We start from the raw sequence: 18,243 nt of genomic DNA on the forward strand, positions 1-18,243 counted from the left end.
GTGTCTGTGTCCTCATCTTTTGTGTAAGGACAAAAAAGCCATGTGTACCGCAGGTATGCTTACAGCCATGGAATGACCTGGCATGTTCAAGGCCTGATCCCTGGTTCCTCTAGGACCCACAGGATCAAGGCTGCCTTACAATGGTGTTACAGTGCAGGGGTCAGTGGTGGTTTGGCGACCGCAGGGCTGATTTGGGGCCTTTTGCTGATGCTGGCAGTGTCACCCTCTGTTCTGCTCACACCACGGTGCTAATGTCTGTGTCCCTTGAATGTTACAGTGATGTCAGCTTCCATCTCACAAGGGCTCCAGTCTTTAAGGGAAACTTTGTTATTGAAAGGAGGGGTTCTTGGGTCCTGGAACATCTTATTATACTAAGGGAGTGGTAGCATCAGCTTCCCTGAGGGCCTGCCACTGCAGCTAGGAGATGGTGGGGCGCAAATGCAGTGACAGTTTGCAAGGCAGCTCTGCGATTCATCCCCCTCCTGCCTCCAGGCCTTTGCTGTCATTTTCCCCTGGTCTGATTTCCCCTCCCTTTTCTAGGCCCCTTCAAGTCCCACCCATTCTTGAAGGTTTACCTCTTGTGTAACATCTGCCTTTGAGCCTGTCTAACCACACCCTTCTATTATTCTCCCGCTTCCAAGCCCCCAGGCCTGTTCCATGCACCTCGTCATTTTCTGCATTGCCTCATATCTTCCTTTTCATGTGTTTTATGACCTCCTTTTTCCTACCTTGTAAACTCCTAGAGCACATGGGAGGAAGGGAACTAATATTTGTTGACTGCCTCATACGTGAATGCATTTGTTTCCTATGGCCATTGTGACGTATTACCATTAACCTAGCAACTTAAAACAATACAAATTTCTTCTCTTTCAGTTCTGGAGGTCAGCAGTCCAAAATCGGTTGGCATGGTTAGGTTCCTTCTGGAGGCTGTAGGGACGGTCTGTTTCCTTGCCATTTCCAGCTTCTACAGCTGCCCACATTCCCTGGCCCGTGGCCCCATATCATTCCAACCTCGCCTTCTCTCGCTCTCAACCTCGCCTTCTGCCCCTCTCTTATAATCCCCCTTATGAATGCATTGGGCCCACCCAAATAATCCAGAATAGCCTCCCTACCTCAAGATCCTTAACTTAATCACATCTGCAGCGTCCCTTTTATCATGTAACTAACATGTCATGTAACTAACAGGTTCGGGGGCTTAGGAGGTGGACATATTTGGGGGGCTATTATTGTACCCACCACAGCTAAGAGTTGCTCTTGGTGCCTCACATGTGTTTAACGTCGTCCTTTCAGTGTCCCCGTGAAGTAGACATTTGATTGGTGTATTGCCTCTTGGCCTTTTGGCTAAGATCAAGTGTAGTATCTGTTCTTATCAGTTTAACAATGCATGTTAAACTGCCGCCTGAGAGATCACAGGTCACCATCCCCCACTTCACTGCTGGTCACAGGGAGGCCCTGAGATCTGAGCACCACGCGACTCTGTCCTCTGTCCCGCCTCTCAGGAACCCTGTCTGAGTCTGGCACTTCCACGCAGCCCCTTACACAGACTGTATTAGTTTCCTCCAGCTGCTGGAACAGGATAGTGGCTTCAACAAAAGAAGTTTATGTCTCAGGCCTGGAGGTTAAAAGTCTGAAATCAAAGTGTCGGCAGAGCTGGTTCCTTCTGGGGGCCGTGAGGGAAGGATCTGCTCTAGTCCTCTCCCCTTGGCTTGTAAGTGGCCTCTTTCTCCTTGTGTTTCTTCACATTGTCTTTCTTCCATGCGGGTTTCTGTGCCTGTGTCCAGCTTTCTCCTTTTTATAATGACACAGTCATATTGGATTTGCGCCCACCCTAACGACCTCATTTTAACTTGATTACTTCTGTAATGACCCTTTCTCCAAACAAGGTCACAGTCTGAGGTCCTGGGCATCAGGACTCGCAACATACCATTTTTAGGTTGACACGTTTCCACCCATACTCTGTGTACCGAGGGCTTTTCATACTGAGGGTATTTTATGGATTCTGCTGGTTTATGTGTTCAGCCTGAACATTGTGTTTTCTGCCACCAAGCAGAAGCTACTTTTTGTTCTTGTAGTTCTCTTGCTGTTTCATGTCCTTCTCTCATTCTTTCTCAGACTAAGCATGGTGCATTATTCACAGCAGGACATTTTGACAGGTATTTAATTTACTTCTCTGAGCCAGATCTCCTAGATTTTAGTATGTCATCATTTGCCAGAATAATCCACAGGCCTGGAGTCACCAGATTCTTAACTGATATTGCAGGGCGTGAGGGTAAACAAAATGTAATGACTGTATTAATATTGTTTTAAGAGATGTTGATGCCTCTTCTCCAGGGTTTGAGATTTAGAGGCCTCAACAACACCCTTGAGAGGCAAGAAAATGCAACTTGTTAGCCTGTCCAGAATAGAGAAGGGAAATAGCCCAGAAAAAAACAGCTAGCGATACTTACACACATTCAGGCTCTCCGCTCATGAGTGTTATAAGGAAAGAATTAAAATCGTAGACCTGCTGAATGGATTAGCACATCCAAATGACAAACCAGGTGTACTCACTGCAGTGGACAGTCCTTCAGGCAGGGAGGAATAAACCAAAGATTCCTCGTGGCTTTGGATACATCTGTTCACATGCAGGAGGCTGAAGCCCTGGGCACATCTCTCTCTGTGCAGCCCAGTTGGCCTGATTCTCTCAGCCACCTTCTCTTTTTTTCATCCAGTTTTGTATAAATGCATTTTTTAAAAGTTTTTTTACTTTTAGAAACCATTTCTTCCATAAGCTTAATAATCTAATTTATCCCTTTATCTCTTCTTTGCTCATTGGGAATTTTTTAAATTGTGGGGAAATATACATAAAACTTACCATTTTAACCATTGGTAAGTATACAGTTCAGTGCCATTAAGTATAATCACGTTATTGTACCTGGGCCCTCTTCTTAAGTGTATAAAACCATTTATTTCTTAGGCCTCACATACTCCTCAATTCCCACCCCAATCGGTGGGACAAGTCCAACTTGCCAGCAAGTTGATAAAATAGAGAATGATACTTGAGGACATTACGTTGAATGAAATGAGCCAGTCACAAAGGGGCAAATCCTGCATGATTTCACTTATACAAGGTACCTAGAGTTATCAAATTCATAGAGACAGAAAGAAGAATGGTGGTTGCCAGGGCCTGAGGGGAGGGGCCAGTGGGGAGTTATTTACCTAGTACAGAGCTTCAGGTTGAGAAGATGGAAAAATTCTGGGGGTGGACAGTGGGGATGGTTGTACAACACTGGGAATGTATTTAACGCCACTGAACAGCACACTTAAAAGTGGTTAAGATGATAAATGTTATATGTATTTTTATCACAATTAAAAATAATAATATAAAACCTATAGGGGCCGGGCACGGTGGCTCATACCTTTGATCCTAGCACTCTTGGAGGCCGAGGCAGGTGGATTATTTGAGCCCAGGAGTTCAAGACCAGCCTGAGCAAGAGCGAGACCCTGTCTCTACTAAAAATAGAAAGAAATTAGCTGGACAACTAAAAAAATATATATATAAAAAATTAGCCAGGCATGGTAGTACCTGCCTGTAGTCCCAGCTACTCAGGAGGCTGAGGCAGGAAGATCGCTTGAACCCAGGAGTTTGAGGTTGCTGTGAGCTGGCCTGTGCCACAGCACTCTAGCCCAGGCAACAGAGTGAGACTCTGTCTCAATCAATATCAATCAGTAAAAAAACCTGTAGGGAACTATACCTTTGTATGGTAAAATTAAAGTTATTCTCATTTACTATAAGCAATAATAGCTGAAGTGATAGCACAGAACTTTTTTCTTTTATGTTTATGACTCATACACTCCTTTAGATGCAACTTGACGTTGGATCTCTGTTACTACCTGTCAAAGAAGGATCGACGTTTGTCTTCCCAAGCACATTACTCAGGGTTCTCCAGAGGAAGAGAACCAATAGGATATATATAGATACGTAGGAAGAGACTCATTATAAGCGACTGGCTCACATGACTGTGGGTGCTGAGAAGTCCCGCAATCTGCAGTGTGCAAGCTAGAGGCCCAGAAAGCTAGTGCTGTAGTTGCAGTTGGTTCTGAAGGCCTGAGAACCAGGAGTGCTGGTGTCTGATGTCTGAGAACAGGAGAAAATGGATGTCTCCGCTCACACAGAGAGCCAGTTCTCCCTTCCTTGGTCTTTTTGTTCTATCGAGCTCCTCAATATACTGGATGATGCCCACTTGTATTGGTGAGGGCAAATCTTCTTTATTCAGTCTACTGATTCTAATGCTCATCTCTTCTAGAAACACCCTCACAGATGTGCACAATGATGTTTTACCTGCTATCTGGGCATCCCTTAGCCCAATCAAGTTGACACCTAAAATTAACCGTCACACCAACAATGAATCCACATAGCTATCATAGGAAATTGAAGATTATTTAGCAGTCTGTCTTATACTTGGCATTTCATTACTTCTCTGTCTCGTTACTTCTTTTTCAGGAAAGAAGTTCATTACTGCGGAAATGGTATGAGTTAATGATACAAAATAAGGATGACCTTGCCAAGATAATCACAGCTGAAAATGTAAGTTCAGGGTCCTGGCTCATTACCCTGAGAACTTGTCTGGGAATTCTTAGACTAAACTCGGAAAGGCCTCTGACTCCCCATCCGTGCCGTCTGTACCTAAAGAATATGTGATTTCTCATTTAACGATTAGATACCAAATCATTATTGTGCTAGGGCACTCACATTTGGTAAAATAAAATGTGCGTGTTCTGGTTTATTCTTATTAATATCTAAAGTTAGATTTTGTTTGGAACTTTGTGAATACTGCTATTTCACCATTCCAATTTTTTTCTATGTGACTATTATGGTTCATTTTTTATGTTTATATATTTTAAAAGGCACCAATAGTTCCTCCCTAAGTATGATAAATGATTTTACACCATGGTTACCATATTTAGATATTATTGGAAGGAGGAAAAAATTAGAAGATACAGTTCTAGGTGTCTCCTAAACATATGGAGAATGCAAATGATTGTTGTGGTTTAGGGTGATAGAACCAGGCTTATGTCCATCATTGTTAGTAGTTCTGCTTTCTGAAAATCACACCCAAGTTAGAAATTTCCCAATAACTCTGTGGGTTTTGTAATGGGAGATTTTTCTAATCTTTTTGTAGCCTTGAAGAATTTAGAAGCACAGAGTCCTTCTTTTATTATTAGAAGGTAATAAATGGGTTCTTTTCTGATTTAATTTAGGGAAAGCCTCTGAAGGAAGCACAGTCAGAAATTGTCTATTCCGCCCTTTTCCTAGAGTGGTTTTCAGAGGAAGCGCGCCGCATTTATGGAGACATTATCTATACCTCGGCAAAGGACAAGCGGGCCCTGGTCCTCAAGCAGCCTATAGGTGTGGCTGCAATCATCACCCCGGTACGTGCCAGGATCAGCAAGATCCTAGGGTAGGAGATTGGGAAACGATTCATGCTTCCCCTGGGAGCCGGCGTGCTCATCCTGCTAGCTTTATTACCTGTTCTCCGTTTCCTGATTCCTCTGCTGGATTCAGAGCTGTGTTTCCTGGTCCTCTGTGATATGGTACGTGTGGTGGCAGCAAGTGGGAGGAATATTTGCTAATGCCTGGGAAAGTGGGATGACCCACAGGAGGACTCAGGCAGCTTTTCTGACTTGGCATGAAGGCTTCTCCCTGACATTGCACCTCTGAAAAGATCTTTTGGCATTTATCATTTTTAAAAGGACCTAAAATATGACATATTTTTTAATGTGCCATAGTTTAGAAAAAAATGCTTCATTTATGGTTATCAACAACAAAGCATGTGTGTATCTACCTGCGGGCTCTAGGCCAGATCCTGCAGGCTAAAAGGATAAGAAATGAGATATTGCATCTGTCTGGATGTGACTGCAACACATCTGTGGGTGCCCAGCTTCCTCTGTGGGTGACCAGTCTTTCTAGAACCTACCTTCTATGAGGTCCCATATTGACTTCTCTCCAGCGTCTGCCAGCTGATCTCAAGACTTCTGTTCTTTCCCTGCTCACTATAATTATAGATAGAATCCCCCTTACTGCCTGGACTTACTAGGTTTGGCTTGAAGCTTACCATATACTAGTTGTGTGACCTTGGGCAAGTGGCATAACTGTGTTGCCTCAGTTTTCCCAGACCTGCTCATGAGGATAATACCAACATTACTGGGTTGTGATAAGAATTTAACTAATTATAATTTTAAAGTGCTTGGAACAATACCAGAATAAGCACTACATATGTGTTTATCAAAATAAAATATTGTTTTTTACATGTGTAGATGTCTATAGATATCCATAAATATATATATAGAGGGACATAACAAATTATCTGCCATTTTCAGAATCACCATTGCTAATATTTTCTCCCAAGGGCCTCAAGCCAAATCCAGCCTACTGTCTGTGTTTATGAATAAAGTTTTATTGGGACACAGCCACGCCCATTCACATACATACCGGCTGCGGCTGTTTTCACGAGACAACTACAGAGTTGAGTAGCGACAGGAGCCGTATATCGTCCAAAGCCTAAAAGATGTACTGTATGGCTCTTCACACACACAAGAAAAGTTGGCTGACTCCAATCTAGATAATTTTACACAATGTTAAATCCTGAAAATATTTCCTGTCTTTATGAGCCTTTATCTCCCACGTCCCTCAAATTGGCTGGGGTCAGGTGTTTGGAGAATGCACCTGTGCAGCCAGAGAACAGGTTTGTCAGTCAGTGGTGCAATGGAATTTGTTGACTGACTTCCTAACCTGCCTTCCTTTGGACTACTGAGGCAGTCTTTCCTCTGACAAGCTTCCTCCGCTCTTCTGCCCTCAGTGGAACTTCCCCAGCGCCATGATCACCCGGAAGGTGGGGGCCGCCCTGGCAGCTGGCTGCACTGTGGTCGTGAAACCCGCGGAAGACACGCCCTTATCTGCGCTGGCCCTGGCCGAGGTGAGTGTCTCTCCCTGCGTTTGTACAGAGCCAACAAAGTCCAAAAATGGATGTTTTTATCCGGGACAGGAAGAAGCAGCTTTGGAGCCCCCTTCTTTGCCTCTGTCTGCTGCTGCATGGTGTTGTGTTTTAATCAGATGTTATTTTAAGTCAGATGTTGCTCTTTTCAGAAAAAAAACATGGATAGGGGATTTTCTGATATTTGTAGGCCATGTATTTTTTTAGCCCACCATAAAAATGGTGTCTATCCATCAAATAGGCACTGTCATCACATAGGCACTAGAATGTGGGCGTTTCTCACACGTAGGAAACCTCTTATTTACCACTCCCAACCCCAGTCCAATGTGCATTCCATCAGCTCTTGTCATTCTTCCGTGTGGAACTCCCAGATGGCTTCTCACATCACTTAGAGTAAAGGCCAGACTCCCTGCAGTGGCCCTCAAGGCCCTGTGAGATGTCACCCCCAACGCCAGTGCCCCTCTGACTGGCCCGTCCCTCCAGAGCCTCTTCGCTCATCACTCCGGCCCCATGCTGCTCCTGGGCCCCACCAGCCTCACCCTTGACTTGGGGCTTATTCTTTTCCCTCTGTCTTCCCCCAAACACTCCCATGACTTGCTTGTTCATGTCTTCTCTCAAATGCCACCTTCTCGGATAGGCCTTCCACGGCCACCTTATTTAAAAATCACAGCCTCTCTCTCTCGAATGCTCCTGATCCCCCTCTCTGCTTTGTGTTTCTCCCAGAGCACTTAACCCCACCTACCCTACCCTACCAGTGTTTCTAGGCCTTTTCGGTGGGCAGGGCTAGGGCATGTACAGTATGCACACACACACACACACACAGTAAAATACTGCATAAATTCCTATAGACACTTGGGATTCAAATTTAGTCTTACAGGGTTTTTACTTAACCTCTTTCTATTATACCCGCATCTCCTTTCTTCCTGGTTTCCAAGCATTCAGGGAATGACTGAATTATTAATATCCCATAGTTACTCATTACACACACCACAGCTCCTGAATATTAATTTTAATATCATCACCAATATGTCTACTAAAAATGGTTTAACTTTTCTGTATTTTCTCTCTCCATTCTCTTATTTTTACTAATAAACTTTTTATTTTAGAATAGTTTTACATTTACAGAAAAATTACAGAAATCAGTACAGGGGTTTCCCACATACACCACACTCAATGTCTCCTATTATTTGCATCTTACATTAGTATAGGGTACATTTGTTACAATTAATGAACCAATATTGATATATAATTACTAAGTCCATACTTTAAAAAATTCATTCTTGGGATTTTATTAGTTTTTACCTAATGTCCTTTTTATGTTTCAGGATCCCATCCAGGATACTACATTAAATTTAGTTGTCTTGTCTCCTTAAGGCTCTCTTGGCTGTGACAGTTTCCCCATATTTTAAAATAGGGTGGGTGCGGAGGCTCACGCCTATAATCCTGGGAGGCTGAGGCGGGAAGATACTTCTGGTTCTTAAATGTTGATGATAGTTTGCGCCCATTATGCTTATAAATCAGGGTTTTTAAAAAACTTTTTCTTTTTTTTTCTTTGAGACAGGGTCTCCCCCTGTAGCCCAGGCTGGTGTGCAGTGATATGACATAGTCCACTACAGCTTTGAACTCCTGGGCTCAAGCCATCCTCCTGCCTTAGCCTCCAGAGTAGCTGGGACTACAGGCCCACACCACCTCACTCAGCTAATTTTTATTTTTTATTTTTTGCAGAGGCAGAGTCTCACTATGCTACCCAGGCTGGTCTTGAACTCTTGGCCTCAAATTATCCTCCCACCTTGATTTCCCAAAGTTCTAGGATTATAGGCATGACCCACTGCACCATAAATTAATATTGCTGGTTATAAAATCCTTAGCTCTCCTTCCCTTCCCTTCCCTTCCCTTCCCTTCCCTTCCCTTCCCTTCCCTTCCCTTCCCTTCCCTTCCCTTCCCTTCCCTTCCCTTCCCTTCCCTTCCCTTCCCTTCCCTTCCCTTCCCTTCCCTTCCCTTCCCTTCCCTTCCCTTCCCTTCCCTTCCCTTCCCTTCCCTTCCCTTCCCTTCCCTTCCCTTCCCTTCCCTTCCCTTCCCTTCCCTTCCCTTCCCTTCCCTTCCCTTCCCTTCCCTTCCCTTCCCTTCCCTTCCCTTCCCTTCCCTTCCCTTCCCTTCCCTTCCCTTCCCTTCCCTTCCCTTCCCTTCCCTTCCCTTCCCTTCCCTTCCCTTCCCTTCCCTTCCCTTCCCTTCCCTTCCCTTCCCTTCCCTTCCCTTCCCTTCCCTTCCCTTCCCTTCCCTTCCCTTCCCTTCCCTTCCCTTCCCTTCCCTTCCCTTCCCTTCCCTTCCCTTCCCTTCCCTTCCCTTCCCTTCCCTTCCCTTCCCTTCCCTTCCCTTCCCTTCCCTTCCCTTCCCTTCCCTTCCCTTCCCTTCCCTTCCCTTCCCTTCCCTTCCCTTCCCTTCCCTTCCCTTCCCTTCCCTTCCCTTCCCTTCCCTTCCCTTCCCTTCCCTTCCCTTCCCTTCCCTTCCCTTCCCTTCCCTTCCCTTCCCTTCCCTTCCCTTCCCTTCCCTTCCCTTCCCTTCCCTTCCCTTCCCTTCCCTTCCCTTCCCTTCCCTTCCCTTCCCTTCCCTTCCCTTCCCTTCCCTTCCCTTCCCTTCCCTTCCCTTCCCTTCCCTTCCCTTCCCTTCCCTTCCCTTCCCTTCCCTTCCCTTCCCTTCCCTTCCCTTCCCTTCCCTTCCCTTCCCTTCCCTTCCCTTCCCTTCCCTTCCCTTCCCTTCCCTTCCCTTCCCTTCCCTTCCCTTCCCTTCCCTTCCCTTCCCTTCCCTTCCCTTCCCTTCCCTTCCCTTCCCTTCCCTTCCCTTCCCTTCCCTTCCCTTCCCTTCCCTTCCCTTCCCTTCCCTTCCCTTCCCTTCCCTTCCCTTCCCTTCCCTTCCCTTCCCTTCCCTTCCCTTCCCTTCCCTTCCCTTCCCTTCCCTTCCCTTCCCTTCCCTTCCCTTCCCTTCCCTTCCCTTCCCTTCCCTTCCCTTCCCTTCCCTTCCCTTCCCTTCCCTTCCCTTCCCTTCCCTTCCCTTCCCTTCCCTTCCCTTCCCTTCCCTTCCCTTCCCTTCCCTTCCCTTCCCTTCCCTTCCCTTCCCTTCCCTTCCCTTCCCTTCCCTTCCCTTCCCTTCCCTTCCCTTCCCTTCCCTTCCCTTCCCTTCCCTTCCCTTCCCTTCCCTTCCCTTCCCTTCCCTTCCCTTCCCTTCCCTTCCCTTCCCTTCCCTTCCCTTCCCTTCCCTTCCCTTCCCTTCCCTTCCCTTCCCTTCCCTTCCCTTCCCTTCCCTTCCCTTCCCTTCCCTTCCCTTCCCTTCCCTTCCCTTCCCTTCCCTTCCCTTCCCTTCCCTTCCCTTCCCTTCCCTTCCCTTCCCTTCCCTTCCCTTCCCTTCCCTTCCCTTCCCTTCCCTTCCCTTCCCTTCCCTTCCCTTCCCTTCCCTTCCCTTCCCTTCCCTTCCCTTCCCTTCCCTTCCCTTCCCTTCCCTTCCCTTCCCTTCCCTTCCCTTCCCTTCCCTTCCCTTCCCTTCCCTTCCCTTCCCTTCCCTTCCCTTCCCTTCCCTTCCCTTCCCTTCCCTTCCCTTCCCTTCCCTTCCCTTCCCTTCCCTTCCCTTCCCTTCCCTTCCCTTCCCTTCCCTTCCCTTCCCTTCCCTTCCCTTCCCTTCCCTTCCCTTCCCTTCCCTTCCCTTCCCTTCCCTTCCCTTCCCTTCCCTTCCCTTCCCTTCCCTTCCCTTCCCTTCCCTTCCCTTCCCTTCCCTTCCCTTCCCTTCCCTTCCCTTCCCTTCCCTTCCCTTCCCTTCCCTTCCCTTCCCTTCCCTTCCCTTCCCTTCCCTTCCCTTCCCTTCCCTTCCCTTCCCTTCCCTTCCCTTCCCTTCCCTTCCCTTCCCTTCCCTTCCCTTCCCTTCCCTTCCCTTCCCTTCCCTTCCCTTCCCTTCCCTTCCCTTCCCTTCCCTTCCCTTCCCTTCCCTTCCCTTCCCTTCCCTTCCCTTCCCTTCCCTTCCCTTCCCTTCCCTTCCCTTCCCTTCCCTTCCCTTCCCTTCCCTTCCCTTCCCTTCCCTTCCCTTCCCTTCCCTTCCCTTCCCTTCCCTTCCCTTCCCTTCCCTTCCCTTCCCTTCCCTTCCCTTCCCTTCCCTTCCCTTCCCTTCCCTTCCCTTCCCTTCCCTTCCCTTCCCTTCCCTTCCCTTCCCTTCCCTTCCCTTCCCTTCCCTTCCCTTCCCTTCCCTTCCCTTCCCTTCCCTTCCCTTCCCTTCCCTTCCCTTCCCTTCCCTTCCCTTCCCTTCCCTTCCCTTCCCTTCCCTTCCCTTCCCTTCCCTTCCCTTCCCTTCCCTTCCCTTCCCTTCCCTTCCCTTCCCTTCCCTTCCCTTCCCTTCCCTTCCCTTCCCTTCCCTTCCCTTCCCTTCCCTTCCCTTCCCTTCCCTTCCCTTCCCTTCCCTTCCCTTCCCTTCCCTTCCCTTCCCTTCCCTTCCCTTGTCTCATTTTGTTGCCCAAGCTAGAGTGAGTGCCATGGAGTCAGCCTAGCTCACAGCAACCTCAAACTCCTGGGCTCAAGCGATTCTACTGCCTCAGCCTCCCGAGTAGCTGGGACTACAGGCATGCGCCACCATGCCCGGCTCATTTTTTGTATATATAATTTTAGTTGGTCAATTAATTTCTTTCTACTTTTAGTAGAGACGGGGTCTCACTCAGTCTGGTTTCGAACTCCTGACCTTGAGCAATCAGCCTGCCTCGGCCTCCCAGAGTGCTAGGATTACAGGCGTGAGCCACCACACCTGGCCTGCTCACATTTTCTTTACTTGATTATCTTAAATATATTCTCCATTTTCCAATGATATAAAGTGTTGAAAAGTCTGATGATAATGTAAGTTTCTTGCCTTTCTAAGTCAAGGGTTTTGTTTGGGGGGAGGGTTGGAGATTTTTTTTGCCTAGATACACAAAAGTGGGTGGGATTTTTCCCCCTTTATCTTTAAAGACCAGTAATATCACTACAATGTGTCCCTTATGATTGTTCTAGGTCCATGCTCTAATTATACAGCGTGCTCTTTCAATATGTAATTTCAGAACTTTTTGGATCTCTATTAAGTTTTCAGGATTTGTTTTTCATCCTTGATTTGGTTTACTTCTTCAGAAGTTCCTGTTATCCATAAGTTGAATATTTTTTGTCACATTCTCTTATATCCTTTTCCCTAATGTTTAAAATTATTTTCCTTTTCACCTTCTATTTTTGTTAAGATTTTATGTGTTGTGTTTATTCATTCTTGTGTGTGTTCCTTCTAGTTTGTTCTTCATTTCTGAAATGATTTTTTCCTTTTGTCCAAAGTTTTTTTAGCTCTGATTCATGTTGTTCTTTTGTATCGGTGTACTTTTCTCATCATCTTTTACCTTGTTCTGAAATAGTTAAGTTACAGTTTGGGTCTGTTTTGTGGGCATGTCTTTCTAGTATGCTTTTGTTGTCTATGAGAATGTTATTCTACTCCTTATTCTCTCTCTTTTTTTTCTTTTAACAACTTTGTCTGGGATTTGACCTCAGTGCTTTTCTGAGAGTTTTGTTTATTTTTTATGTGAAATTAGTTTCCCTGAACTTTTAGAAGAAGGCCTGGTTGGAAATAGCTTCTCTACCTTCACGGAGTACCTTTTGTTCTCTCCTGTGTTGTGTTCAAAGATAAGGCAACTTGCTTCCCGAGATTCCCTGGCTTCGTTCCCTTCCCCACTTTTATCTGGGCCTTCTCCTCTTGCATCACACTGTTCCCAGGGGTGGACCCTCCACGCCCTTCAGTCCTTGTCGCAGTGTCCCTCGTGCTCACCTCCCACTGGGCCGGGCAAGGCCCTCCCACTCGAGGTCGCTGCTCTCAGCTGAACACCTGTGGGCCGCCCGGACCTCCATGTTATCAGGTGCATCATGCAGCCTGCTGCTGCCTCTGCCTCCTCTCACACAGGTGCTGATATGACGCCCACGTCTTGTAATCTGTGGTTTGTGGAGATACCTTGTCATCTAGCCTTGTAAATGTCTCAGATGTTTTGGTTGTGCTATCTAATTGCTGGTTTTAGGAGGAGATTTAGAGAGATTCCAAAACTCTGCCGCTACCACCATTGTCCCAGAATATCCAGCCTGATGTATGTAATAAGCTTATTATTAATGGAACACAGAAATTAAAATAATTTAGAGATACATCTTATCCAAACAGAATCGCCACAGAAAGAGCACGGGTTTCCAGGTCGGGCAGCTGAGGGCGAGCATACGGTTCTGTAACTCCCTAGCGTGTGGCCTTGGCTAGACCCTTCCCTCCTGGTCGTCCTGCTCCTCATCACTGCTGTGGGAAATAACCTATGGAAAAGCTTTGCCCCACTGTGCTGCACCTAGTAGGTGCTCACTAAATGCCCCTTTCTGTGCTGCCATCCTTGGTCCTACAGGTGAATCAGACAACTGTTTTTTTGGAATATCTGATTTTTCTTGGGAAAGAAAGTTGTTTGTTTGAACAGAAGGTGGCATTGTAACTCATACTCTAAGAAATTTTAATGATGTTTAACAATACATTAATATTAACGTCACTTTAGTACTAATAAGAATCTTGTTTCAGGCCGGGCATGGTGGCTTACGCCTGTAATCCTAGCACTCTGGGAGGCTGAGGCAGGAGGATGGCTCAAGGAGTTTGAAACCAGCTCTGAGCAAGAGTGAGACCTCGTCTCTACTAAAAATAGGAAGAAATTAATTGGCCAACTAAAAATATATAGAAAAAATTAGCCAGGCATGGTGGCGCATGCCTGTAGTCCCAGCTACTCAGGAGGCTGAGGCAGAAGGATCACTTGAGCCCAAGAGATTGAGGTTGCTGTGAGTTAGGCTGACACCATGGCACTCTAGCCTGGGCAACAAAGTGAGACTATGTCTCGAAAAAAAAAAAAAAGAATCTTATTTCAGTTCCATATATATTCTTATTCGGTACCCAAGGTCAGCTTAACTTTTTTTCCATTACTTTTGCTGTTGAACATTTATTTATTTATGGGGTTTTTTCAGTTTGATAATTTGCTATTTCTCTTTATAGCTTGCAAACCAGGCCGGAATTCCTCCAGGTGTATACAATGTTATTCCCTGCTCTCGAAAGAAGACCAAGGAAGTAGGAGAAGCACTTTGTACTGATCCTCTGGTGCCCAAAATTTCCTTTACTGGCTCAACAGCTACAGGAAAGGTATGTGACTTAAGTCTCAAAGGAAAAAAAATTCCATTCTAATACTTTCTCTTTATAGAGTATAAAAAGACTATTTCATCCTAGTCACCATTTTTAGAAAGATTGCAGCAGAGTGTTAAAAGCTTTGTCAAATAAAGTAATGTCTAATCATTTTCTGGAGATATTTTTGAATGTTTCTTATGTAACATGACGTACATTCCCATTTGACAGTACCAAATGAATTAAGGCAGCATGGTTCTCATTATTTTCCCATTATTTGTTGTATGTGAAGTAGTTAAAAGCTATCCATTTTATTTCTTCAATTCTTGAATTCATATTTTTTCATAATCTAGAATTAGAGATTCCAGAAACACACAATTGATGTTGAAATGGATGCCTTAGAATTGCACAAAAATTGCATTTAGTATAAAGGTATTTACAGAAATGGAAAGGTATCTTGTCTTTTTTTTTTCCTTGAATGTTCAAAAGGTCTTTCCTCAAAACTTCATATGTATACCTGTGAGTAGATTTTTATTTATCCTTTTAAATGTCCAAAAGAGAAAAACGTCACAATAGAACAAAAGTTTTTGTTCATGGTGTCTCTTTCCAGGTAATATATGTCTTCCTGCTAGTTTATATTAATATATACATATATGTATCTATACTCATGCTGGACACGTACATAAACACACAGCAGACAAAAATAATCTAATTTGAAAGGTTCTGCGAACCTGTGGTCACTTTTGGAAACTATGGGAAGAGGAAGGAAGAAAGCAGTTTCAATACCTCCCAACCATAATTACTTTTGTCGTGCCATAAACTCACACTCAGGGAGTAGCACTTTGGAATCCTGCCATTCACTCACATCAGAAATAGGAATCTGTTAATCCATGAACTGCTACGCTCCTGATTAATGGATCTTACCATGCAAATGTAAGAGGGATACAGATGTTACTCTGAAGCAGAGAAAAAGAGAGTGGCCTGGGAGAAACGGTTGTAGAACATTTGCAAGCCAGAGAAATTCCCAGGATACTGGGCAAATGGCAGCATTCATTGCTTTTCCTTGGTTTTCCCAGCAAATTGTCATCATATGACAGGCTTCCAGGAAAATGTCTACCATGTTCCTGCCAAATCTAGTTTTGCTCCTCTTTACTCTGGACAGTGATTGACCACAGTGGCTTCAAGGGAAGAGTGACAAGTATAGCTAAAAGAATTACTAATCCATATTGCAGGGGCCTCTTCTGAGCTAGTCTTCACAGAGATTGGTGCCTGAACTCCTGCTCCAGGGGCACAGAATCTTGCCTCAAAACTGCGGCCCAAGGCTGGGAGCCGTGGCTCACACCTGTAATTCTAGCACTCTGGGAGGCCCAGGCAGGCGGAATGCTGGAGGTCAGGAGTTCAAAACCAGCCTGAGCCAGAGTGAGTCCCCGTCTCTACTATAAATAGAAAGAAATTACTTGACCAACTAATATATAGATAGAAAAAATTAGCCAGGCATGGTGGCACATGCCTGTAGTCCCAGCTACTCGGGAGGCTGAGGCAGCAGGATTGCTTGAGCCCAGGAGTTTGAGGTTGCTGTGAGCTAGGCTGATGCCACAGCACTTACTCTAGCTTGGGCAACAAAGCGAGACTCTGTCTCAAAAAAAAAAAAAAAAAAACTGCGGCCCACACCTTGAGCCTCTTCTAGAGATGCCTGCCCTGCCCTCCCCCCTTTCTAGGGCCCTGCTGTGGAGACAGCAGCGTGTTTATAACACATGACACCTTGGCTCTTTCTTTTCTTTTCTTTCTTTTTTTTTTTTTTTGGAGACAGCGTCTTGCTCTGTTGCCCTCCCACCCCCCAGGCTTAAGTGCCATGGCATCAGCTTAGATCACAGCAACCTCAAACTCCTGGGCTCAAGCGATCCTACTGCCTCAGCTTCCCGAGTAGCTGAGACTACAGGCATGCGCCACCATGCCCAGCTAATTTTTTCTATGTATTTTTAGTTGTCCAGATAATTTCTTTCTATTTTTAGTAGAGATGGGGTCTCACTCTTGCTCAGGCTGGTCTCGAACTCCTGACCTCGAGCAATCTTCCCACCTCAGCCTCCCAGAGTGCTAGGATTACAGGCGTGAGCCACCACACCTGGCTGACACCTTGGCTCTTTCTGCACAGAGAACTGAACCATGGGTGGTCCTTGACTTGAGGGAAACAGTTTGTAAGCTGGCTGGTGACCTAGCACAAGTGGCCTGGCATGGAAAGGTGCGCTGGGTTAATCACATTCTGTCTTTGGAGGCTGTGGGCCTGAGGAGGTCAGCAGTGAGAGGTGAAGCTGAAAATATTCATGAAGAGGTGCCAGGAGTTCACACAGCACTCCGGGAGCCATGGCAGGCCATCACAGGGAAGCGGAGCCTGAGTGGGGAGAAGACCCTGTCAGAGGACACAGGCTAGTGCACGTGGAGAGACAGACACCAGGGACAAGGCCGGGTGGAAGTGAAATGGAGTGACCCAACAGTGAGAATCTTTTTTATACTGGAGCAAATTCAGGAAAAGTCAGTGGCCTGGCAGATGGCATTTCTTTAAAATTCAAAAATAAAATCGCTATGTTGAGTCCAAGAAAGAAATATGTTTAATCTTAAAACTTGGACTGTTTTTTTGAGGGGTGACATTTCAGTGAGAAAATTGTTGCCACCATTTTGATTGTTAGAATATGAACATCTAGGCACTTAGAGAAGTACTGGCACAGGCCCAGCTTTCCAGCCATTCGAGATTTTGACCAAGGGTCCTATCACAAAACCCACAACCTCGGGGTGTACATCACTTAGGGAAGCATTTGTACAGCCACCTTGGGCTTGTGAACACTGCCTGTTTCATTTGAACTGTCTCAAATGGTTCCATCTTTCCTGTAGCTATAACTGGACAAAGACCTACTATCCTGCAATAGCGTTTAAATAGTATCTCAAGAATGGAAAAACAAACACCACATGTACTCACTGTTAAATTAGAACTAACTGATGAGCACACATTCGCACAGAAGGGAGTAAAACTCAGGGAAAATTAACCAGGAGGGAGGAGGGAAGGGGATAAAACCTACCTAGTAGGTACTATGAACACTATTTGGGTGATGGGACTCAAGCATGACAAAAGCAATCCATGTAATCAAAACATTTGTACCTCCATAATATTCTGAAATAAATAAATAAACATTCTTGTTTCTCCCTTTTCTTAGGCAAAGAATCATCCCATGGATACATACACACTACTACTGTGTACCTTGCTTCTTTCACTATTGGATAATTTTTTAAAACAAAGGCTTAATAGTCCTGGTAGTTGATTTCGGTGCTCATAGCACTCTCTCCTCTGCTTTCAGATCCTGTTGCACTATGCAGCAAACTCTGTGAAAAAGGTCTCCCTGGAGCTGGGCGGTCACGCTCCATTCATAGTGTTTGACAGTGCCAACGTGGACCAGGCTGTAGCAGGGGCCCTGGCGTCTAAATTTAGGAACTCTGGGCAGGTGAGTCCTATAGAGCAGCAGTCCCCAACCTTTTTGGCACCAGGAACTGGTTTCATGGGAGACCATTTTTCTATGGATGGTGGGGGGGTGGGGGGGTAGGGGAGCATGGTTTCAGGATGATTCAAGCACAATGCATTTATTGTGCACTGTATTTCTATTATTATTACATTGCCCCTTGCCACTCACTGTTAGGGTTTTGATATGAGTCTGCAAGAAATTGATTTATTATGGTCTCTGTGCAGTCAAACCTCTCTGCTAATGATAGTCTGTATTTCCGGCCGCTCCCCAGCGCTGGCATCACCACCTCAGCTCCACCTCAGATCCTCAGGCATTAGAATCTCATGAGGAGAGTACAACAGATCCCTCGCATGCACAGTTTACAGTAGGGTTTGTGATCCTGTGAGAATCTAATGCCGCTGCTGATTGGACAGGAGGCGGAGCTCAGGCAGTGATGCGAGTGATGGGCAGCGGCTGTAAATACAGATGAAGTGTCACTGGCTCGCCAGCCAATCACCTGCTGTGCGGCCCGGTTCCTAACAGGCCAGGAACTGTACCAGTCTACGGCCTGGAAGTTGGGGACCACAGCTGTAGAGTTTGTCGGGTGTGTGTGT

General features: G+C 45.8%; 1 protein-coding gene and 1 pseudogene across 1 annotated transcript in view; both read left to right on the plus strand.

The window, feature by feature from the left end:
* Window positions 1–18,243, plus strand: part of ALDH5A1 (aldehyde dehydrogenase 5 family member A1) — a 39,416-nt gene that overhangs the window by 1,823 nt on the left and 19,350 nt on the right. The window contains exons 2-6 of the mRNA XM_012753645.3: window positions 4,484–4,567; window positions 5,242–5,412; window positions 6,840–6,956; window positions 14,019–14,162; window positions 17,489–17,632. Coding sequence (XP_012609099.2) covers window positions 4,484–4,567; window positions 5,242–5,412; window positions 6,840–6,956; window positions 14,019–14,162; window positions 17,489–17,632 — 660 coding nt within the window. The remainder of the gene's footprint in view (window positions 1–4,483; window positions 4,568–5,241; window positions 5,413–6,839; window positions 6,957–14,018; window positions 14,163–17,488; window positions 17,633–18,243) is intronic.
* LOC142876733 (uncharacterized) lies at window positions 1,322–1,433 on the plus strand (annotated as a pseudogene).

Source organism: Microcebus murinus, chromosome 15 (genome assembly GCF_040939455.1).
Source record: "Microcebus murinus isolate Inina chromosome 15, M.murinus_Inina_mat1.0, whole genome shotgun sequence".
Classification (NCBI taxonomy): Eukaryota; Metazoa; Chordata; class Mammalia; order Primates; family Cheirogaleidae; genus Microcebus; species Microcebus murinus.